This window comes from Eucalyptus grandis, chromosome 7, assembly GCF_016545825.1.
Source record: "Eucalyptus grandis isolate ANBG69807.140 chromosome 7, ASM1654582v1, whole genome shotgun sequence".
In the NCBI taxonomy this organism is placed as follows: domain Eukaryota; kingdom Viridiplantae; phylum Streptophyta; class Magnoliopsida; order Myrtales; family Myrtaceae; genus Eucalyptus; species Eucalyptus grandis.
The window spans coordinates 13,169,342-13,191,615 of NC_052618.1; the positions used below are offsets into that span (position 1 = coordinate 13,169,342).

Sequence of the window (22,274 nt, forward strand, 5' to 3'; positions counted from 1 at the left end):
CCCCACCTTTTTTATGCAATTTCTATCTCCATTGAAATTATTTCTCGTAATTAAATAAGAAAATACTTTTGAAGTTATCGTGGATGAAGTATCCGCGCAATTCCATTTGGCCACAATTTAGTTTCTAATTCTAAGGAATTATTTTCGATTTTATGGAACACGTGATTATCGTTACTATCTCTTAAAATCACACGCGCACCTCCGTAGAAAATAAATGATATTCTAGTGGGTGGTGACCGATTGATCAAAAAGATTTACCTTAAATTTAGGTTGAAGGCAAAAAGATAACCGCGGATAAATCTCACCTTAAATTTAGGTTAAACACTCGACCTTTTGCGAGAGGAAGAGCGCTCGCTCCAGCAAAACAAAAAGCTCAATTATTTATCAGGCAAAAGGCGGATAAAAGCAACAAAAAGAGAGAAAATCGGGCGGGCATATTCAAAAGGTTGAGGGGGGCAAATCGCCAGAATCTGAGAAATAAATGAACGCGGTTTTAGAACCGGCCACATTCCCAGTAAATGTTCTTGCCTTTTCTTGGAAAATGACGAGAATACTTCTACTTCAGACAGCGCAGAATAAAGCACACCGCCGTGATTGCGAAGTCATTGCTTTGAGCTTGAGCTTGAGTTCGTGCATTAAGTGTTTGTCTTCTCCTCCATTTCCGTGCTACTTTTGTACCCTTTGTTCAGCAACCAAATCCTTCCATATCCAGACACTTTCCCAGTTCTTGAAAAGCTCCGCAGAAGGAAAGGAAATCATGTCGCCGCAGAAGAGAGGTTTGCCTTCCACTTCTTCAGGTCAAGCAAGTCTGCTCAGAAGGCCGCGCACCGCTCGAACGAAGTAAGTTCGCTCTTCTCTCTCTCGACGTTTCGATTCTTGCTTGATAAGTTGATGATCTTGTTAGTTTTAGCTTTGCTTGATGGGATATTCAAGGAAGGGTTCTTGAGTTGAAGATTCTTGGGATGAGAAAAACATGGGGAAGTCTGCGTTGAAGCATAACATTGATTAGCTTTTGCCTCGTGACAGTTCTAAATCGCTTTCGTTCTGGCTTTTGTTAGTGGTTTTGTGCTGTGGCTTTAGTACGAAGTATTAAAGACCTCAGATGTTGTCGTCTCGAATCGGTTATGCGATTTTGGCGGGGGCCAATCGCAGTATTTCCTTCTTATTTGTATTAAACTCTTCGGAAACTTTTACCTTGCAAGTGAGCTGTTATTGTTACTGGGTTACTTTGCTGTCCTGTTTGCCAAATTTCACCATCTTGATTATACTTTAAGCTGGTTTGATCTTCACACAGTCAAACATGGCGTCGGTCTGGGAGGAATCTTGTGCAAAGGAGCTGGTATATGGAGCAGGTTGTCCGGAGAGTGGTAAGATGAGTAAAGTAGCCAACTTGGACATACAAAATAGTTTTATTGTACTTCAATTGCTGATCTCTTCAATTAGGAGCGGTTGGATGCATTTCTGATCTTCTGGTCAGCTTCTGGATAGAAAACCGCAAGAGAAATTGCTGTGAGATGTATAGAGAATTATTGTTTGAGTGAGAAAAATGACCTGGTGACTGTTCTAGGCTTTTCCTATGAAGCAATTCCGATAAGAACATGATTTAGGCTTTTCATACTGTTTTGAACAGTATGAATCACAAAAGATCCAAATTTTCAATAAAGTGGCTTGGACATAATTGTTTCCTTGAATCATGGAAAAGTGGTCAATGACAATTTGCATGTATTTCTTCACTATTGCTCTTTGCTGGACAGGTCAGAGAAGAGCTGGAGCGTGCTGAAAAATCTCGCTTGGCCGAATATTGTCAAAGGTTGTAGCTTATCGACATCAATCAATTCCTCTAGTAGAATTTCCATGTGTATTGTCTTGCCAATTATCGTCAATTATCATAAGCCACCAATCCACGATTCTGTTCAACAAAGTGCAATGCCTGCACATTCATTTTTTTGTTGATCACTGCAAGGACAATGCATTTGGAGATCGCTGCTAATCAACTTTACTTGCTTCTGCCATAATGTACTAAATATATATGTATTCCAGCTTTATGTTGACTTTTTGTGTCGCCTTCGATTAAAGGAATGCATTTGATGCGTTGGTATCTATCTTTTCATACCGTAATTAGGTATTAGTAACTAAAATTCTACATATGGATATGTGTCTATTTGTTATGAAAATGTCCACAAAACAGCAGTTGCTTACTTTGTCTATTTTTCTTGGTGTAGTTGCACTGGGAATGGTCTCGAAGATCTAGTGCGCTCATTGGAGAATACTGTTCAGAAACTGGTAAGTTAAACTGTGTTTATAAAATTTCCACTTTGTCTCAAACATATCTCCATCAACACTTAATATATGAGTTGTTTATATGCATGTCATGAAGTGACTGGATGAACTTATTGATCTGCAAAGTCGGATGCTAGCTAATTAATTTATGCTGACTTTCTTTTTTTTTTTGGTTGAATTATGCGAATTGTTTGAACAGCATTTATTGAGCATGAACTTAGCATAATTTTTTTTTTTTATTTTTTTATGTGTATATAATTTATTTTATTGGACAACCTGTTAAAAGAAAAATCAACGGGAGGACTCCATCCCATATGATTTTATTACAGCATAATGTCCCATGTATACAGCAGACATCAAGTGCCAACCCTTGCCATTGATGTGAACTCTTGCGGTAGACCAGCCTGTTATCCCTAATCAAATCAGAGTACCTTTTATCCATAGGGCGACAGCCCTTCCACTTGGCACCATCAGATCACTAAGGCTGACTTTCATCTCTCACCCACGGGAAGAAAGGAGATCCTTTTGAGTAACCTGTTTTAATATGAAAGTCTTATATCTTGAAATTAATTCATCAAGTTGACTTTCAATCTAATGACACCACACACCAAATGACAGGATGACATCATAGTCTCCTGCTTCTACACTACCATTAACAACAGCTAAATTCTACCCAGGAAAACAAGATGCAAACTCAAAACCATGCCACCCAATTACTGCAATGTTAGTCAACATGAATTTGCCAATTTCTACACAAATTATAGCTTCTAAAGAGACTTTCACAGAGACTGCATCAAGGACACAGCAAGCTTGAGCAGTTTTATGCTTCACTAAGTTCCTCCCCAGAGATAATAAATTGTTATATTCTGGGCTAATTTCCTTCACTAATAACTTCAAACTATTCCCCTTCATGTTCTGCAAGCCGTAAAACTTATTCCCAAAATCTGCTTTGAGAATACACGCTTCAAGAACAAGTGCATTCAAGATTATTGATGTTGTCTGCATAGCACAGAAGTGCTATCAATGTCACACCAAATTTTTATCATATCCCATGTGTGAAACCTATTACTAATCACCAGCCAAGATATAAAGCCATATGTTGGCACATTAGGCTTAAAGCACATAAGCCTAAGCCAAGTCAATTTGGTCCCACATATCCTCACTAGTTTCCAAGCCTCCTTAGAGAAAGAGCCCCAAATGATCCAGTAAATATCACTTTGTCTACATAGACTAGAGTCTGGAGCAATCAATCCACACAAAGTCATCTGAATTTCAAGCAAATCATCAGACCTTGCTGGAGGCCATCTCCATTTATTTACCTCAATAACATCTTCAACTGTTTCTTTTTTACCTAAAGCTGAATCATAACCATTCTAAAACACACATAGATTTTTGCAAGGACATGGAATGAAAGGGGAAAAGAAAAATGCTTAGGATTGTTTATATGATCTATATAGACAACTGCTGTTTGGTAAACATTGTGATTTCAAATTTGGCTGAAGAACTTAGTTCTTCAAAATGTTGTTTGAAAAGGAATTTACAGAATAGGTTTTTCAACTCCTTTTGATGGAATGGATTGGGTTTGTTTCCCTTCAGCTTCATTTTTCTGATGTCTCTAACTTTACCAATTCTGCTATTGGTGGTATTAAACAGAAGGACGCAGTGGAGCTTGCAAGCATTCACTCTGCCCCTCTCGGAAGGTATGAATGCACTTCTCCTGTGATGCTGTTGAGAAAGGCTTTTGTGTAGTATTGATCAATCATGCATTGTTACTGTTCTGGAGGAATAAGTGTCCGACCTGACACTACCACCCCGCAGCAAGCAGTCAGAGCTCGCTGGGTGTCAGGTCATGATGACTTGTCATGCGCCAAAGTGTCAATGCTCCAATTTAGAACATAATTTTTGTAGCTTGATCAGTAATGGACCATTTTTTATTTTTATTTTATAAAATTTGCATTATTAATCTCTCTTCGACAATGGATCTTTTATCCTTTTAGTTTCCCTGGCAGTAAGACTTGCCCAAGTGAGATAATTAGACTTTCTTTATTGTTGCTTTTCCAATTTTCCGCCTCCATATCTGTTCCTATTTCTAATGGTTGTTTTCAATGCAGGGCTAATGCTAAATCTATGGCGAAGAGTGATGTGAGAAACTTACAGCTTCAACTTCAAACCAAACTGTCACTTCCTATATTTACTGGAAAGAAACTAGAAGGAAAGGGGGGCGATCGCATTTCCGTTGTCTTGATTGATGCTAATACAGGAGAGGTCGTCACATCAGACCCAGAATCCTCCATTAAGCTGGATGTTGTTGTGCTTGAAGGTGACTTCAAAAAAGACGATGGTGATAACTGGGCTCAGAAAGAGTTTGAGAACTACCTGGTCAAACAACGTGAAGGAAAGAGGCCGCTATTGGCTGGAAATCTACAAGTGACGCTCAAGAGAGGTGTTGGGGAGCTGGGAGAGCTACTATTTACAGACAATTCCAGCTGGAATAGGAGTAAAAAGTTCAGGATAGGGCTTATGGTGGCATCCGGTTATTGTGGGAATACACGAATCCGAGAAGCAAAAACTGATGCCTTCACTGTCAAGGAACATAGAGGAGAATGTAGGTCTTTCATAGTCTTTTTACAGCATATAAACCTTATCCTTTATGACTGACTACAACATGGTTTTGGACATCCACAACCTTCAATTTTCTAATTAAGAGCTTTATTCATACTGACCTTTACATCTCGAGTGAAATTTCAGATAACTAAAAAATGGTCAGTTTATTTGTTAGTAGCAAATGTTTGGATCAGTTTCGGGAGAGAGTTTGCATGCCTATCAGAAGTTTGCTTCTACTCATTGAGCTTAAGGTGACTGGGACCTTACCGTGTATGTTCTCTTCATTTTACAGCATACCAGAAAAATTATCCACCTAAATCTGATGATGAGGTCTGGAGGTTGGAGAAGATTGCCAAAGATGGGAAATGTCACGAAAAACTGATGAAAGTCGGAATAAATAAAGTGGACGACTTTCTACTGCAACTGTTTACGGACTCCGACAAGTTGAGAGAGGTAAGCACTTAGTTAATGATTCTCTATTATGGTTTGATTGACTACCAAGAATGTAAGTCTTGTGTGTTCACTAATCATAGATTCTTGGGAAGAGCATAATACCAAAGAGCTGGGATAGCCTAGTTCGTCATGCAAAGACTTGCAAAATAAGTTGGATACTTTATTTGTACTATCTTGATAGCATGAGGAAGCATGGTGCTCTATTTGACGCTGCTGGTCAACTGATCGGCCTAATCAAAGACAGGGTATATGTTGCTACTCATCGACTTTCTGCCCAAGAGAAGGTCAGTGACTAGTTCCTACTGTGTTTTGTCAATCCAGTTCATACGCTACCCACCATTATGCAGTGTTCATAAAATCTGTCCATTATTATCTATGTAATCAGTAATTGGATGTTTACCCCTAGCTACGTGGCTTATTAGGTGTTATAATCAACCAGAGATATGGAAACTTCAAACGAGGAGTTGGTTGGACATCTAGATGCTTTTTTTTCCTTTCTTCTTTTCTCTTTTTTCCTTTTTCTTTTTTAAATATATATCAGTAAAAGTAATATGAAGTCTATTTTGGTCAAGATGCATAAAAATGTAAGAGGTAGAGCTTCCCTTTGCCAAAAACTTAAACCTTCTCAGTCAAATGTTGTATTGGCTAATATGTGGAGACTTCCTACCTCAATCTTTTTGAATTATTAGCTCTATTTGTAATGCGGGGGGATGCCCCTAAGCTGCTGTACTTCATATGAAGTCTCTGAGGAGGGACTGAAATGAAACTCTGGATGCTTTTTCTAGATCCATAATAGAGACTTCTTATTAAAAGAGTGATTTTGTGTTTTCGCTCTTTGCAATGTAAATTTAGAGATGTTGACCATGTCAATCTAAGTGGTCCTCACGTAATTAAATTTGTATCAGGAAAACATGACTAAGTTGAAGAGCACTCTCAACATTTGATTTGGTGTCGTCCATGAAAATCTGAGACAATTGTCATCAGATTGTGGTCTGAACAATTAACACATTCACCTGGCAACTATTACCTTTCCAAGTTTAAAACTATGAAGATCTAAATTACTTGCACAATACAAATTGAAGTGTGTTTTATTTCTTCACCGGTCCTCTCTCGATCTTTGCATCTCTACTCTGAGGAGCCTTGCCTTGATTGCACTCTCCATGACATCTTTCGAGCACCTGACCTTTCTGTGGTGGAGAAATGGATGGTAATAGGCGTAAAATGAATTGAGGTTCTTTCCAAGGTTTCTGTTATTCTTTCTCTGAGCTGCATTTGCTTACTTATTCTGAATGCATGTTCATCCATGGGAATGCAAAATTACTTGCCGAAAAAAGAACTTGAAGTCAAAGCATGTACCTTCAATAGTGGAGATAAATACTTTCAGTAGTCCAATTTGAGCAACATACTGAGTGATTTTCTTGCAGGAACATGGAGATACAATCGTGAAAAAGGCCCTTGGTAACAAAAATAATGTTATGGTGTTCAATGGTGAGACCTTTTCTCCAATGCAACCTGGGCAAGGCTCGGCCTCACCTTGGCTGGGCAAGGTTTCTTTGACTTCACAAATTTGTGTCGCTCCAGGTGGTCTAGAAGCTTCTCTGGCAAATGTGGACTTGACTGCTGAAGGTACGTCCTCTAAAGCACAAAAATATCTCTCCCTTTAAGCCCATACAAAGATGCGGCCTGTGAAATAACGATGATAATATGACTTTCCACTTGATTGTTGAGCTTTAATAAATAGAAGCAATGTTTTGCATATCCTATAATATGAAGACGTTTACCTGTTCAGATACCCTTCAATTGAACTTGCATCCGAGGAGATTCTAATAATTTTGCTCCCTCTTTGGCACTGACTATGTTTTATGTAGGGATTCCATTCGTAAGTTAGGCTTTAAAGACTGTTTAGATGGAATAAAAATGCTCAAAATAGTTTTTACTGACAAACAAACAGGGGAGCAGGTTATTGCAGGTCACTACCAAAAGCAGTAATCTAATAGATTGTCGGTACAAAGGCAAAAAGTCAATAATCACTCGCTTCATTTTTATCAGGGTTCAATTTAAGAGATGCAACTTCAATTTGGACATGAAGGATTTAAGAGTTGAAGTATCAAAATGACCTATAAGGACATACAATGTGGGGAACACTCGATATCCAATGCTAATAGTACATGAAAAGATATGTTCTGTAAGCTGGTGATTGTTGCAAAATGAGCCTCATTCAATGCGCTCTATCCATTTGGTCATATACGTGCGTACATACATACGCATGTATTTATGGGTTCAGTCCAAGCAATTAAAAAGCTAGTAAAAAAGTTAGGTGGCGACAGTTACCTTCTTGGGTGGGGGATTGGGGTGAGGGGGGGTCAGATATTCATGAATACTTCACTTTGGTGATGCAAAGTGGAAATTGACTAGATATTGCTGTCACTAGGTAGACATGGATAGATGGAATAAGCATACAGCAATGTGTTTATATGTGCATTTTCATCAAAAGGTGACTGAAAGATCATATATTAGAAAAGAAGGTTGGTTGTTAAACTTATATTTCAGAAATTGAAAAGGGCCTTGTCAATTGAAGCAGTTAAAGATAATGAAGGTCAGTGGCAAGAAAAACTAAAGAGATGTGCAGGGTAAGGAAAAAAAAAATTATTTACACTTTCCGTTATGGTAAAAGCTCATAACTGTTCATTGTAAAATTCTTTATAAGAATGTAGACATGTGCTCATGTCGACCTCTGTTTACTAACCGTACTAATCTTCCAGTTTTTTCTCCAGGACATAATGGTGCAACTGCTTTAGCATTGCCAATACAGTTGAATAGTACCAATTCTGGAACTGCCCTGAAGCTTTCAGTTGATGAAAGTGTTCGTCCCACTAAACTGCAGCCCATATCTACAGACCCATTGAATGTTCTAATTTCTCAAGGAGACAATGGCATCCCTACTGGTGGATTGCCAGAACAGTCCCATGGTAACAATTTTCAATATGCCATGCGGAGCCACACAATCTGTTCTTCGAGCCAAATGCACCATACAGTGAATGAGAATGCTCTCCCCTCTGAACCACCACCCTCTGCCTCGATATCAAGATTACACTCTAGCAGTACACTTCCTCCTTCTGAAGGCAATCTTGTGATGGGAAATTATTCAGAGGATATAAAGTATTGGTTGGAAACTTTGTTAAGTCAGAGCTCACCATACGATGACAAGTTCTGGAAGACCCAAGTATGTTATGATGGTTCTGTCAGTGGTACCAGCAGATGTGTTAATGGCTGGTTCAAGATAAAGGCAGTGATGCAGTGGGGTACCTTCGTCAGGAGGATTGCCACAATTAGAGGTGCCAGAATTGTGCAGTCAAATGAACCGCCAATTGAAGTCTAGGCTTGATTTGATTTGCTCTTAATGTGGCATTAGGTAAGATGATTCTCCATTTACTGCGTGATAGAATTGATGGAATTCTTTTCTTAGATGAGGGCATATTAATTACTTAATGTTATTCATTTGTATGCAGAGCAGAGTTGTTGGAACCCCTTCTCAAGCGAGTACTTTTTTCATCAGCAAGTCCATCTACTTCAGTTCTTTCAACATGTTTCTTCAAAAGTTCTTTGATTTTTCACATGTAAGGAATTCAAGGTAAATCGTTCGCAGGGAGTACTTGCATTCTGTGCTTATTATTCATAGAAATTTATACCACATCCATTGAGTCCTATGTATAAAGTCTTGCCTGTTTGCTGCTATCCAAAGGCAATAAAGCTCTTGTTCAGAACACACGCTGTTACATCACGATGCTAAGTTCCCTCGATATTCTCCATTCATTCAGACTGTTAGTTTAATATTGATGTTGAATTACAAATCAGTAAACTACTGAGCCGAAGTATATTCTACATGGCCACACAAAGGTTATAAATGGGGGGTTTTGCTTAGCTGAAGGTGTTTTGTGTGACAGACACGAACTGTGTTCTATCGTCTTCCTGGTCTGCTCCTCTTGTTTTCTCAGTCCTTGAAAAACTAATGTAAAACGGCTCGTGGATAGTTTCGATGGTATAAAAAGTAGTTTTTGCATTCGATGGGGAAGGGAACAATCATACTCTGGATCCTTCAGGGCAATTCAAGAAAACTGGTCTTCCTATTCCTTACTTGCACTGCACCAGCAGTGTTCTGTTTCCACTTAATTCAATAGGAAGAGAACAAGGCAAGTGTCATAACTTTTGTAGGTGCTCTTTGTGTACCATAACTTTTTTTTTTTTTTTGTCGCTCATTTAAGTGTTATGTCAGAGTAAAATAGATCATTTGAGTGTCAATTCTAGCAAATCATTCTATGTTAATTTTTTTTTAAAATTTTCTTAAATTTTTTGGTTCACTTTTTTTTTTTGGAGTTATATTGTTGTTGTTTTTCTTTTCCTTTTTTTTTTTTAAGGCTGGCGAGGGTCAAAGGCAGCCTTGCCCATGACCACCCAAACTGGCGAGTGCCTTCACGGCTGAACGTGAGGCAACCTTTGGGTGAGGGTTATCGGCCCTTAAAAAGGGGGCAAAAGAAAAATAAAAAATCAAAAAAGTAACTAAAAAATATTTTAAAATTATATACATTAGTATCGGTCAAATCATATAAGGCGATCGGCCTTCCCATAAGATTTTCTGGTGAGGCAAATTGCGATGACATTTAAATAATCGATTTTTCAAATTTGTGATACTCAAGTGGAGGAAAATATTATGACGCTTGTTGAGCATCAAAGTTATGGCACTTGTGCTAAATTTTAAACTTTTCGGCACTTAATTTAGTTATCAAAACAAGCCGAAATTCTTCTACTAATCCAATCATTGGCTGGCTCATGCTCGTCTAAGAATTCGTAATTCGATCCGGTCCGATCCAAAAAGGCCTGCAAACCGTTGCCCATTTCCCGGTCCGACCAAAGCTTCTTTATTTTTTTGCCAGTAGGAGTATACTGATAGTTACCGGGCAGCAGAACACGCCAAGGCTTTTTGGCTCGTTGTGTGAAAGCCGAAAGTGCGGGAGCAGCCTGCAGCATTTTCCAGGAAAATTGCCATATTTTTCTGGAAAATTGCAGTCACGCGCTTCTTCTCTCTCTCTCTGTGTTCGCGGGACACGCACGCGCGTACACACGACGGCGAAGACAAACTACCTGTCCAAACTCGGGGGAGGAAATTCGAGTCGGCGAAAGACAAAAAGTTCGATCGCCACGATGACGAGACGAAAGAAAGCGATGGATGGATGGATGGATGGGGATGCTTCTTCCGCTGGAGAAAGTCAACCTGAGAGGGAATCTTAATAAAGGTGGTCATCGTGCTCCTGGCTACGTGCTGCACAATCGATGCAACATCCGCGTCGTTTCGCGTTTTTGGGCTCTTCCCTTTCGCAACAAAGCACGAAAAATCTGAGGGTGAATTTGCTCCAGGACCCTGTTTAAAAAAATTTGCTCCACGAGAATTTCATGATAAAAAAAAAGAAGCTTTTCAAGATATAATTTTTTTAAAAGGTTGATTATTTTTCTTCATTTGATGATATGTGACCAAGAAGATACAGTAACTTTAATGTCATGGCAAAAAAAAAAAATTGAACATTTTAATCAATTTTATTTTTTCTTCCTTTCTGTTGGTTGCTGCTCTTTGGCAAAGCTTTGGCAATGGCTGGTTATCAGTCGTAGTGGTGGGCCAGCGAGGTCGAGATCACCTAGCCAATGATTGATAAAAGACGAAGAAGAATGAGGAAAAATGAAAAACTAGAAAAATAATAAAATAAAGTAAAAAATGAAATTAAAGTATTAAAATATTTGAGGTTAGTAATTCTAGAAAGTGTTTCCATCTTTTTAGATTTAGTTTCATTTTTCTAAATTTATGCATGACTATTTTCGTTAATCGAAAAGTGTTTTCGATTAACTCATTTTCCGATCGCACACCAAACGGGTGAAAGTCTAGAAAATAAATTTCCAAAAAATACTTTCTCTCAAATAAACGCATCTTTAATTAAGTCACATAAAAGCGTAATATAGGATGAGACTATCCTAAATTACTCGACTAAAGGCTGCTAATTGAGATTTTACGAAACTCTCGATTTGACCAGTCCACGATCCTAAGTACTTTGTTATTATATTTGTTCGGCGAAATTTTTTATCAAATTAAATTTTTTCTTAAGAAAATCGGGACTTTCAGTTGAAGGGTCCGTCCTTCATGTTTATAAAGGGCGATCGGACATTCCCTTAATTATAGGTATCCATAGGGGTGAGCGGGTCCCGGTGGGTAGGGTCTAGACACTGGACCCCGTTCCCTACCCTGTTATAATCGGTTCTCCTTTTTTGGACCCCGTTCCCTACCCCGTTTTCATTGGACCTTGTTCCCGGCCCACCCTGTTTTTCCGGTCCGAGAACAGGGTTGACCCTGTTTATATTGGAACCTATTTTGCAACCGCCCATCTATACGACTTCGAATTTTATTTTAATACATGAAAAAACAACATAATTCTTCTAATTTATATTGAAATATTAAGCGTTATTAATAAATAAATTTCTACCTCATTTCGTATATATTAATCAAATCCTAAGTGGTTCACTCGAGATTAAGTCGCGATAATTTAGCAACTCTACTCGGGGTTTTTCTTTGTGGATCACTCGGCAGGGGGCCTTCTTCGGTCCTTGGAAAAAAGAAACACAAAAAAAAAAAGGGAGGAAAAGCTTGAGAGTCAAGGTCAATGTCGGGAGGCGAGAGGAGACGTGGGCAGCGTAGAGAGGGGACGTGAGGGAGACGTGACAAGCCGGCAAGGAGAAAAGAAAAAGAAGAAATAGAATAGTGTACTGTTCATCTTCTTCACGGGCTCCCTCCGCACGCTATAGCCGCCGACCGCTGCGCTGCGTCGCCGCGCCGCACCACCGCGCCACCGCCGGAGCCCCTCACCCGCGAGCTCGCACTTGCCACTCGTTGCCCCTACTGTGGCCGCGACAACCCGACACCTCTGACCGCCCGAAGCTCCGTCACTGTCACCCTTGCCCCTGTGAAGCCGCCACTGCACCAGCACCACCGCTTTGGCTCCTCGAGACACCAGCAACCAGTGAAGTCGCAAGGTCGACAAGAAGGCGTACAATCCGGTTCTCAAACCGGTTCCCGAACCGGTCCGGTCGATCCGGTTCCCGGGTGGGTAATCCCTCGAACCGGTTCCCGACCGGTTCAAACCGGTTCGACTTTGGGAACCGGTTCCGGACCGGTTTCAATGGGAACCGGTTCCCGACCCTTTTCCTGGGTGGGCCGGTCCGGGAACCGGGTTTTCCCGGTCCGGTTGCACACCCCTAGGTATCCATATGGGTGGGTGTCGTTCGTGGGTTCGTGTGCGCGCTTTTTAACGAATGCGCATTAGTATGCCAATAACTGAAAGTAAGGACTAGTGATCAATAAAATCATACTAGTGGGCCAAGCATCTTGCTTTTCATAGTAAGCAACTCTCTTTATAAAGCTCTTTCGCACCATAAATTAATTTTTGAACTACCATAAACCCAAAATTTACTCTAAACTGATATACTTGTAATAAATTACCCTATATTAGTTCCTATTAACTTTTACTATCGAATTATTGAGTTAGATGACACATGACAATTGACTTGTATACTAATTTGCGATTTTACTCTTCGTTTCACTTTTGTGTCATTAATTCAATTTAACATATGGTACATTTGTCACAAATGTAACGGTTTAGCATTTTTTGTGATTAAAAAATTAGTTTGGGGGTGAATTTATTACAAGTATACCAATTTGGAGTTTTTTTGTAGTCATTGGAGATAAATTTATCACAAGTATATCAATTTGAAATTTTTCGTGGTATTAACCTAAGTGTAAAATGGTGTTGTCATGATTTTACATTAATAGTATTAAACAAGATATGTAAATCTAGCAGCAATAAATCATTTCGACATCATCAATTCAATATATCATACACATATATATTTCAAATTAATTATTATAATGCGCATTCATTAGTTTTTTCAATTCATAAGTTATAATCAAGTGTGCTTACAACAAATTAATTGAATTTTCTGCCGCTTGTTTAAAGTCACACATAGATAACTAATCTTCAAGTGTGTTTTCCAAATATCGGGGATCGGGCTGAAAAGATTTACCTTAAACTCCACGTTAAAGGAAAAAATAGTTCAAATTATTGAATAGGTAAAAAGCATGAAAAATTAAAAAAAAAAAGAAAAAAAATTATTGTACCGGCTTAATAAGGTTAAAAGTGTCCAAATCAGTAAAATCGGAGAAAAGGAATATTTCAAAGTCGGCAACGTTTCGCGGAAATGCGCACGAAGTCACTCTTCTTGGAAACTCATGTGCCACCGACCAAAAAAAGAAAAAAAAAAAAAAAAGAAATGCATGTGCCAATTCTTTCATGACGAGGGTCATCTCATCACCTTTGAGTTCGAGTTCGTCGATAAAACTGCCCCGTCTGATTCCTTTTTCTGCCACTTTCTTTCAGCGACCAAACATTGCCCAAGATTCAGACACTTTCCCTGTTTCTTGATAAGCTCCATAGAAGAACAGAAAGGTCGCGTCCATGGCGAAGAGAGCTTCGGCCTCCTCTTTTTCAGGTCAACCAAGTCAACCCAAGAGGCCACGCTTCACTCCAACCGAGTAAGTTTGATGATAGTGTGTTAGTTTTTAGCTTTAATTGCGGGAAATCCTTTGAAGGGTTCTCGAGTTGAAGGTTCTTGAAATGAGTAATGTGGCGAAGCGTGTGTTGAAGTATGACATCAATTAGCTTTTGCCTCATGACTATTTTGAATTGTTTTCATTCGGTTTTTTGTTTGTGAATTTGTGCTACTAAGGCTCCGTTTCATAATGTTCCCATTTCTCATAATATCTATTCTTTTGATTCCTAGAATAAAAAGAAGAATATAAATCCGTTTGGTAATGTCAATTAATTTTTTTATTCTTCATAATAGAAAAGTACTCAAAGAATAGATTTAAAACAAAAATAATAAATAAATAAAATTATTACTTATTCTCGGGAATAATTTCTATAAATAAGTCATTTTCTATAAAAAGTAACTTCTTCCTTGCCACTGGCCACCAGCTAGAGGAGAAGGATGAAGAAGAAGAGAGGGACAAAAAGAAAAATCTAAAAAATTATTAAAAAATTAAAAAAATTCTACTTTACAAAAAATTTGTAAGTCATACCAAATGCGTTTTATTCTTTTTTTATTCAAATAATATAAATTTTGTATAGTTAACTTGTTTTTTTACTAACAAATTATTCCAAGCAGTAAAAATCGAAAAATATTATTTATGAAAAGAAATTATTTCGCAGAACATAAATGTTACCAAATGCATCTTAAAGGCTCCAAATGATGTCATCTCTAACCTGTTATGCGAATTTGCGTTAGCCGATCGCAGTACTTCCTTCTTATTTCAATTAAACTCTGTTAAGGCTTTTGCCGAGTAAGCGAGCTGTTATTGTCATCAGGTTACTTTGCTGTCCCGTTTGCCAAATTATTCTATATTGCTTGTGTTTTTATGATGATCTTCACACAGTCAATCATGGAACGGATCCAAGAGGAATCTCGTGCTGGGGAGCTGCTCGACGGAGGAGGATGCCCAGAGAGTGGTAAGATGAGTAAAGTAGCCAGCTTGGACATAGATTATATAGTCTTCATCGTATTTCAATTGCTGATCTCTTTAATTAGAAGCGGTTGGATCATTTCTGACCTTCTAGTCAGTTTCCTGATAGAAATCCGCATTAGAAATTGCTGTGAGATGTAAAGAGAAGTCTCGTTTGAGTGGTAAAAATGGCTTGCTGACCGTTATAGGCTTTTCATGTGAAGTAATTGCACTAAGAACACGACTTAGATTTTTCATGTCGTTTTGTAAAGATGGAACACGAAAAGACACAAATTTTCAGTGAAGTGCCCTGGATATAAATGTCTCCTTGAATCTTGGAAAATGTGGTCTATGACAATTTCAATTTGCACGTAGAAGGATTGAATGGGATGAATACGTCACAGATTTTTCTTGCAATGTAATTCTTTGCTATTGCTCTTTGCTGGACAGTGCGGAGAAGAGCCAGAACCTGCAAAATCTCACTCAGCCAAATATTGTCGAAGGTAAATATATTTCATTTGGTTTGTTGGTAGTATCTTTTCCACAACAGTTGATTCCTCCGGTAGAATTTCCACGTGTATTGTCTCGCCAACTAAAAAGGTCATCGAGCATCATGTACCTGCACATACATTTTTATCTTAATCACTAAAAGGACGGTGCATTTACTGATAGCTGCTAATTAACTTTACGTGCTTCTGTAAGTACCATATAGACCAGCTTTACATTGAATTTTCTGTGGCACCTTAGATTGAGGGAATGCATTTGATGAGTCTGATTTCTATCTTTTCACACGGTAATGAGGTCCGACATTCATTTGTACAAGTAACTAATATGTTCCATATGCATATATGTCTATTTCTTTTGAATAAGTCCACAGGACAGCAGCTGCTTATAGTGTTAATTTTCATGGTGTAGTAGTACAGGGAACGCTCTCAAAGATATAGGGCACTGGATGCATTCAATGGAGAATTCTTTCCAGAAACTGGTAAGACAAACAGAATTTATAAAATTTGCACTTTTCTCAGGCATATCTCCATCAACATTAAAGATATGAGTTTTTTTTTTTTTTTCTGTGCATGTCAAGAATTGATTGAATGAACTTATTGACCAACAAATCCATCGCTAGATAATTGATTTATGTTTACTGTTTGAACGGCATCTATTGAGCTTGAACTTTGCACAGCTTTTTTCTCTTACAAGCATTCATTTTATTGCATAACCTGTGGAAAGAAAAACATGGGAGGACTACATCCCATACAAGTCCATTACGGCATAGTGTACCAAATATTCAGCCAACATCAAGGTGCCGAACCTTCCCATTAATGTGAACTTTTGGTGGTTGATTAATCTGTCATCACTTGATTAATTTTAAACCATTGAGCGACAGTCCTTCATTTACCACCTTCTGATTACCAAGGCAGACTTTCTTCCTGCTTGATCAGAAGAATGAGAGATCCTTTTGAACAACATGTTAGAAAGCCTTATATCTTGAAATTAATTCATCAAGTTGACTTTCAATCTAATGGTACCACACACCAAATGACAAGATTACATCATAGTCTCACGCATCTACACTTCCAGTACCAACAGCAAAATGCTACCCACAAAAACAAGATGAAAACTCAAAAGCACGCCACCAAGTTACAGCAAAGTTAGTCAACATGAACTTCCAATTTCTACACAAACACTTGACATCAGCAGTAATTGTCTTATCACTTTCCTGAATCATCTAAAGGGACTTTTACAGGGAAAACTAAAATAACAACTGCATCAAGGACACAAGAAGCTAGAGGGGACACCTGTTCATACTTCACTAAGTTACTCTCTTGCTAGAGATAATAAATTGTTGCATTCCAGGCTAATGTCCTCACCAGTACCTTCACATTATTGTCCTTCATTTCTGCAAGGCCCAAGTAAACTCATCCTTCCAGTCACTCGCAGATCTAGGACAGAAGAGTAGCTCTAAACTTGTTACCAAAATCTGCTTTGCGAATACTCACTAAAGAAGGTAGTGCATTCAAAATTCTTCATGTTGTCAGCATAGCACACAAGTGCTATAAATATCGCACCATGTTTCATCCTAACCAACGTGTGCTAAGTCACTTTGTTCCCACATTTCCTCACTAGTTTCCAAGCCTCGTTTACAGAGAAAGAACCCCTAGATGATCCAGCGAATACCACTTTGTCTACAGAGCCAGAATATGGAGATATCAACCCGCACAAAGCCATCTAAGTTTCAAGCAGATCATCAGACCTTGCTGGAGGCTGTCTCCATTCATTTGCCTTAATAACATCTGCGACTGTGGCCTCATTACCTAAAGCTGAATCATAACCATTCTAAAGCACATGTAAATTTTTGCATAGACTTGAAATGAAACAAGTTTTTCATATAAGCTATGTATAAACTTGTTGTTTGATGAACACCGTGATTTCAAATGTGCCTGAAGAACTTAGCACAATAAGGTGTTCGATAAGTTGCTTTTGAGAACAAATGATATAACAGGTTTTTCAACTCCTATTGAATGAATGGATTGTTTTGTATAAATTTCTGCTTCATTTTTTTTTTTTTTTGGATGTATTTTTAACTTTGGCAATTCTTCTGCTGGTACATTGACCAGACGAAGCTGGTGGAGCTTGCAATTATTCACTCTCCCCTCCTCGGAAGGTATGAATGCACTTCCCTCATGATGACAATTGAGAAAGGCTTTCTGTGTAGTATTGATCGGTTATGCATTGTTGATTTTTTGGGGAATAATTGTCCGACTTACCACTAACACCCCAAAGCAAGCAGTCAGAGCTCAGTGGAAGTCAGGCCAGAATGACTAGGTCTTGCACCAAATTCTCAATGCTCCAATTTGGAACATAATAATTTGTAGCTTGAGAGCAGTGCAGCATTTGATTTTGTTTAGTTTTATTTTTTAAAAAATTTGCATTTTTATACTCTCTGAGACTATGCACCTATTTATCCTTGTACTTTACCTGGCAGTAAGACTTGTCCAAGTGAGCTATGTGGCAGTTTGTCTCTCTGTGTCATTACTTTTCCAATTTTTCTGCTTCTATACCTGTTCTTATTTCTATCGGTTGGCTGCCGGAGAGAATGCAGGGTTGATGCTAGATCTACAGGAATAAATGATGTGAGGAATTTACAGCTTCAATTTCAAACCAAACTGTCAGATTCTCTGTTTACTGGAAGGAAACTACGAGGAGTTGGGGGTGCTCGCATTTCCGTTGCGTTGATCGATGCGAATACCAGGGATGTTGTTACATCAGGCCTGGAATCCTCCATTAAGTTGGATGTTGTCGTGCTTGAAGGTGACTTCAACAAAGATGATGAGGATGACTGGGCTCATGAAGAGTTTGAGAACTTCGTGGTTAAAGAGCGTCAACAAAAGGGTCTGCTTTTGACGGGGGATCTCCAAGTAACGCTCAATGGAGGTGTTGGGAAGCTGGGAGAACTGATATTTACTGACAATTCTAGCTGGAATAGGAGTAAAAGATTTAGGATAGGGCTGAAGAAGGCATCGGGTTATTGTGGGAATACACGAATCAGAGAAGCCAAAACAGATGCCTTCCGTGTTAAAGAACATAGAGGAGAATGTAAGTCTTTCGTAGTTCGTTATGGTACATAGAAACCTTGTCATTCCTTTATGAGTGACCATAAACATGGTTTTGGATATCCAGTCTTCAATTTTTTAATTGAGAGCTTCATTTCCTACGAACCTTTACTTCTCCAACGAAAATTCTGTTAAAAAACGATTGGCTTCTTTGTCATTAGCAAACGTTGACACTTTGGATCAGTTTCAGGAGAGATTCTGCATGCCTACAGAAGTTCGCTTCTACTTGTCAATCTAATAGTTACTGGAACCTTACTGTATTTTTTCTGTCCATTTACAGCATCCAAGAAACATGATATACCTGCATTCGAGGATGACGTCTGGAGGTTGAAGATGATTGCCAAGGATGGGAAATATCACCGAAAACTGAGTGAAGCCGGAATACATAAAGTGGGAGACTTTCTACTTCAATTGTTTACGGACCCCATGAAACTGAAAGAGGTAAGCACTTAGTAAATGATTCTCATTTAGGGTTTGATTGACTACCCTGAATGTAAGTCTTGCGTGTTCACTCATTGTAGATTCTTGGAATGAGCCCAAATTCGACGAACTGGGATACCCTTGAAAATCATGCAAAGAGTTGCAAGATAAATTGGAAACTTTATTTGTACTATACTGATGGCACGAGAAAGCATGGTGCTGTATTCAACACTGATCATCAGCTAATTGGCCTAATCAAAGATAGAATATATTGTGCTTCTGATGGACTTTCTGCTGATGATCTGGTAAGTAACTAGGAGTTCCTACAAAGTTTTGTCAAGCCAGTTCATGTGCTTCATACCATCATGCTTAATTCATATAATTTGTCCCACATTATCAATGTAATTTGCAAGTTGATGTTTACTCGTAGCTTTATGGCTTAATAGGTTTTAGTATTGATCAGATATATGGAAACTTAAAACAGGGAGTTGGTTGGACATCTAGATACTTTCGTTTTTGGTTTTTTTATCAGTAAAAGCAATATAAAGTGCCTGTGGAGAGAATTAAAAGGAAATCTAGATGCTTTTTTCTAGATCCATAGTTGGGACTTTTTGTTAATAAGTTGATTTGAGTTTTTGCTCGTTGCAATGCAAAGTTGAGGATAGTGACCTTGTGTATCGAAGTGACCCTCTATACTCTGCAGTTAAAATTACATAAAAACCATGAGACTTGGAGAGCACTTTCAGCAGTTGATTTGGCATCATCCATGAAAATGTGAGGCACTTATCATGGTATTGTCGTTTGAGCGATGAACATGTTAACGTTGCAACTATTACTTTTCAAGTATAAAGCTATGAAGATCTTTATTACTTGCACAATACAAGTTGATGGGTGTTTTATTTCTTCACGGGTCCTTTCTCAATCAACTTTGCATCTTTACACTTGCGCTGATTGTACTCTCCATAACATCTTTTGAGCACTTGAACTTTTTGCGGTGGAGAAATGGGCGGCAATAGGCATAAAGTGAATTGAGGTTCTTTCGATGTTTCTTTTATTCTTCTTTCTTTGTGCCGCACTTCCGTACTTACTCTGAGTACAAGTTCATCCATTGGAATGCAACATCACTTGCCGAAAAAAGATAGTGTCGATTGAAGCAGAGCCTGTACCTTCAATAGTGGAGATAAATACCTCAATTAGTCCAACTTGAGCAATATACCAAGTGATTTTCCTTCCAGGAACATGGAGATACAATCGTGAAAAAGGCCCTTGGTAACAAGAATGATGTTATGGAGTTCAACGGTGAGACCTTTTCTCCTTCAATGCAAAAGGAGAGCTCGAGCTCCATTCCATGTAAAGTATTTGAAGGACAAATTGAAAATCTCACCCCTGTTCAAAGTAATTTGGCTCCACGAGTCTGGGCTGCTCGAGGTGGTTCGGAAGCTCCTCTGGCAAATCTGGGCTTGACTGCTGAAGGTACGTGCTCTAAAGCACAATATTTTCTCTTCCTCTAAGCAAATACAAAGATGTGGCCAGGGAAATAGCGATGAATATAGGACTTTCCACTTGATTGTTGAGCTTTGATAAATTAAACCAATGCGATCCAGATCCTTATGACTTGGGTTCCACATAACATGAAGAGTTGAGTTTCCCAGCCACCCTTCAAATGAACTTTCATCCAAAGAAATTTAACTAAATTTTCTCCCTCTTTGGCACTGACATAGAAGCTATACGTAAAGGATTCCCATTTGCAAGTTAGGCTTCAGTTTGTCACTAGATGCAACCGAAAATGCTCAGAAATAGTTTTTACCAATGACGAACAAACAAGAAGAGGACGTTATTGCCAGTTACTACCAAAAGCAGTAATTTATCAAGGTTCGATTTAAGAGACGCGACTTCAATTTGGACGTGAGTTGAAGTATCAAAATGATCTATAAGGACATGCAATGTGGAGAATAGTCAATTTTTAATGCTAATTGTCCACAAAAAGATACATTCCGTAAGGTGTGATTGTTGCAAAATGAGCCTCATTCAATACATTCTATCCATTTGGCCATATATGTATGTACATACGTACGTATGTGTCATGGGCTCTGTCCAAGCAATTAAAAAGCAACTAAAAAAATTAGGTGGTAACAGGTACCACGTTGAGTGGGTGATTGGGGGAGGGGGATGGCCGATACTCATGAACACTTCACTTTTGTGATGCTAAGTGATATCGACGAGATATTGCTATCACTAGGTAGACATGAATAGATGAAATAAGCACACAACAATGTGTTTATATGTGCTTTTTCGTTAAATGGTGACTGGAATATCATATGTTAGAAAAGAAGGTTGGTTTGTTAAATTTATATGTCAAAAATTGTAAAGGGTCTTGTCAATTGAAGCACTTAAAGATAACAAAGACCAGTGGCAAGAAAAACTAAAGAGGTGTGGGGCGAGAAAAAAAAATTAGTAGCACTTTCCATTATAGTAAAAACTCATAACCGTTCATTGTAAAATTCTTTATGAGAATGTACACCTGAGCTCACGTCAACCTCTGTTTACTAACCACACTAATGTTTTAGTTCTTTCTCCAGAATATGATGGTGCAACTGATTTGGCATTGTTAGGACAGTTGCCAAATACCAATTCTGGAAATGCCATGAAGCTTTCGAATGATGAAAGTGTTTATCTCGCTGCACAAAAGCCCATCTCTATAGACCCCATGAATGTTCTAATTCCTCAGGGAGATATCCATTCTTTGAGGCAGATGGACCATACGACAAAGGAGAATGGTCCCCTCTCTGAACCACCCCCACCGCAATATCTATATTCCAATCTAGCACACTTCCTCATCCTCAAGGCAATCACGTGGGGGAAGGTTTCCAATCAATTGATTCAGATGATATTTTGGAGAATTGGTGGCCTGATGACCCAGCATCATCTAAGTTTTGCTCTCCCTTAAGATATGATCTGTAACACTTGAAAAAAAAAATACAGAAAAGAAAAGTATTGAAAATCAGAATTGGATTTTCTAGTTAGCAGTAGAAGTGTGGTTATTTTGTTTCCAGTTTTTCTAGTTTTTGTTTATTAGCTTTTAGGAATTTGTTTCCTACGTTTTAAGGTGCTTTTTTTTTTTTTTAATTTTTTTAATGTTACAACTAGCAGATACTAACTAGATTTATGGCTAGTATATTGGGGTTTTTTTTTTTTTTTTCAGTCGTTAGCACAAATAATTAGCTGAACAACAGCTATAAAAAGGCTAGATGCCTCATGTAATATAGATTCTCTGAAGAATAAAAACTAATAGTAATTTCTCCTAAATTTCT

The 22,274-nt window shown here is 38.4% G+C and overlaps 3 protein-coding genes and 1 long non-coding RNA gene across 4 annotated transcripts in view; all 4 read left to right on the top strand.

Moving 5' to 3' along the window:
- The first annotated feature begins 458 nt into the window (after window positions 1-458).
- On the top strand, window positions 459-2,354 carry LOC104447319. The gene is made up of 4 exons (XM_039318193.1): window positions 459-840; window positions 1,295-1,367; window positions 1,755-1,810; window positions 2,223-2,354. Exons 1-4 carry the CDS (start codon window positions 482-484, stop codon window positions 2,290-2,292), a joined length of 558 nt encoding a protein of 185 aa, XP_039174127.1. The 5' UTR covers window positions 459-481; the 3' UTR covers window positions 2,293-2,354.
- Window positions 2,355-3,846: 1,492 nt separating this feature from the next.
- On the top strand, window positions 3,847-9,103 carry LOC104445368 (calmodulin-binding protein 60 D-like). The gene is made up of 7 exons (XM_039317463.1): window positions 3,847-3,980; window positions 4,392-4,885; window positions 5,177-5,337; window positions 5,418-5,621; window positions 6,762-6,963; window positions 8,100-8,749; window positions 8,847-9,103. Exons 1-6 carry the CDS (start codon window positions 3,847-3,849, stop codon window positions 8,714-8,716), a joined length of 1,812 nt encoding a protein of 603 aa, XP_039173397.1. The 3' UTR covers window positions 8,717-8,749; window positions 8,847-9,103.
- Window positions 9,104-14,868: 5,765 nt separating this feature from the next.
- Window positions 14,869-22,274, top strand: part of LOC120296338 — a 75,697-nt gene continuing 68,291 nt past the window's right edge. The window contains exons 1-2 of the long non-coding RNA XR_005553286.1: window positions 14,869-14,936; window positions 15,380-15,432. This is a non-coding gene — a long non-coding RNA (uncharacterized LOC120296338). The remainder of the gene's footprint in view (window positions 14,937-15,379; window positions 15,433-22,274) is intronic.
- Window positions 16,989-21,511, top strand: LOC104452678 (calmodulin-binding protein 60 D-like). The gene is made up of 5 exons (XM_039318191.1): window positions 16,989-17,594; window positions 18,033-18,526; window positions 18,824-18,984; window positions 19,065-19,268; window positions 20,199-21,511. Exons 3-5 carry the CDS (start codon window positions 18,877-18,879, stop codon window positions 20,472-20,474), a joined length of 588 nt encoding a protein of 195 aa, XP_039174125.1. The 5' UTR covers window positions 16,989-17,594; window positions 18,033-18,526; window positions 18,824-18,876; the 3' UTR covers window positions 20,475-21,511.

Bases quoted from the DNA above. Each gene is read 5' to 3' on its own strand.
- LOC104447319 (XM_039318193.1), top strand. From the start codon at position 482: ATGAACGCGGTTTTAGAACCGGCCACATTCCCAGTAAATGTTCTTGCC. The intron at 841-1,294 runs GTAAGTTCGCTC...ATCTTCACACAG, and splicing joins CCGCGCACCGCTCGAACGAA to TCAAACATGGCGTCGGTCTG. The intron at 1,368-1,754 runs GTAAGATGAGTA...TTTGCTGGACAG, and splicing joins AGCAGGTTGTCCGGAGAGTG to GTCAGAGAAGAGCTGGAGCG.
- LOC104445368 (XM_039317463.1), top strand. From the start codon at position 3,847: ATGGAATGGATTGGGTTTGTTTCCCTTCAGCTTCATTTTTCTGATGTC. The intron at 4,886-5,176 runs GTAGGTCTTTCA...TTCATTTTACAG, and splicing joins CAAGGAACATAGAGGAGAAT to CATACCAGAAAAATTATCCA. The intron at 5,622-6,761 runs GTCAGTGACTAG...ATTTTCTTGCAG, and splicing joins GACTTTCTGCCCAAGAGAAG to GAACATGGAGATACAATCGT.
- LOC104452678 (XM_039318191.1), top strand. From the start codon at position 18,877: ATGATTGCCAAGGATGGGAAATATCACCGAAAACTGAGTGAAGCCGGA. The intron at 18,985-19,064 runs GTAAGCACTTAG...CACTCATTGTAG, and splicing joins ACCCCATGAAACTGAAAGAG to ATTCTTGGAATGAGCCCAAA. The intron at 19,269-20,198 runs GTAAGTAACTAG...TTTTCCTTCCAG, and splicing joins GACTTTCTGCTGATGATCTG to GAACATGGAGATACAATCGT.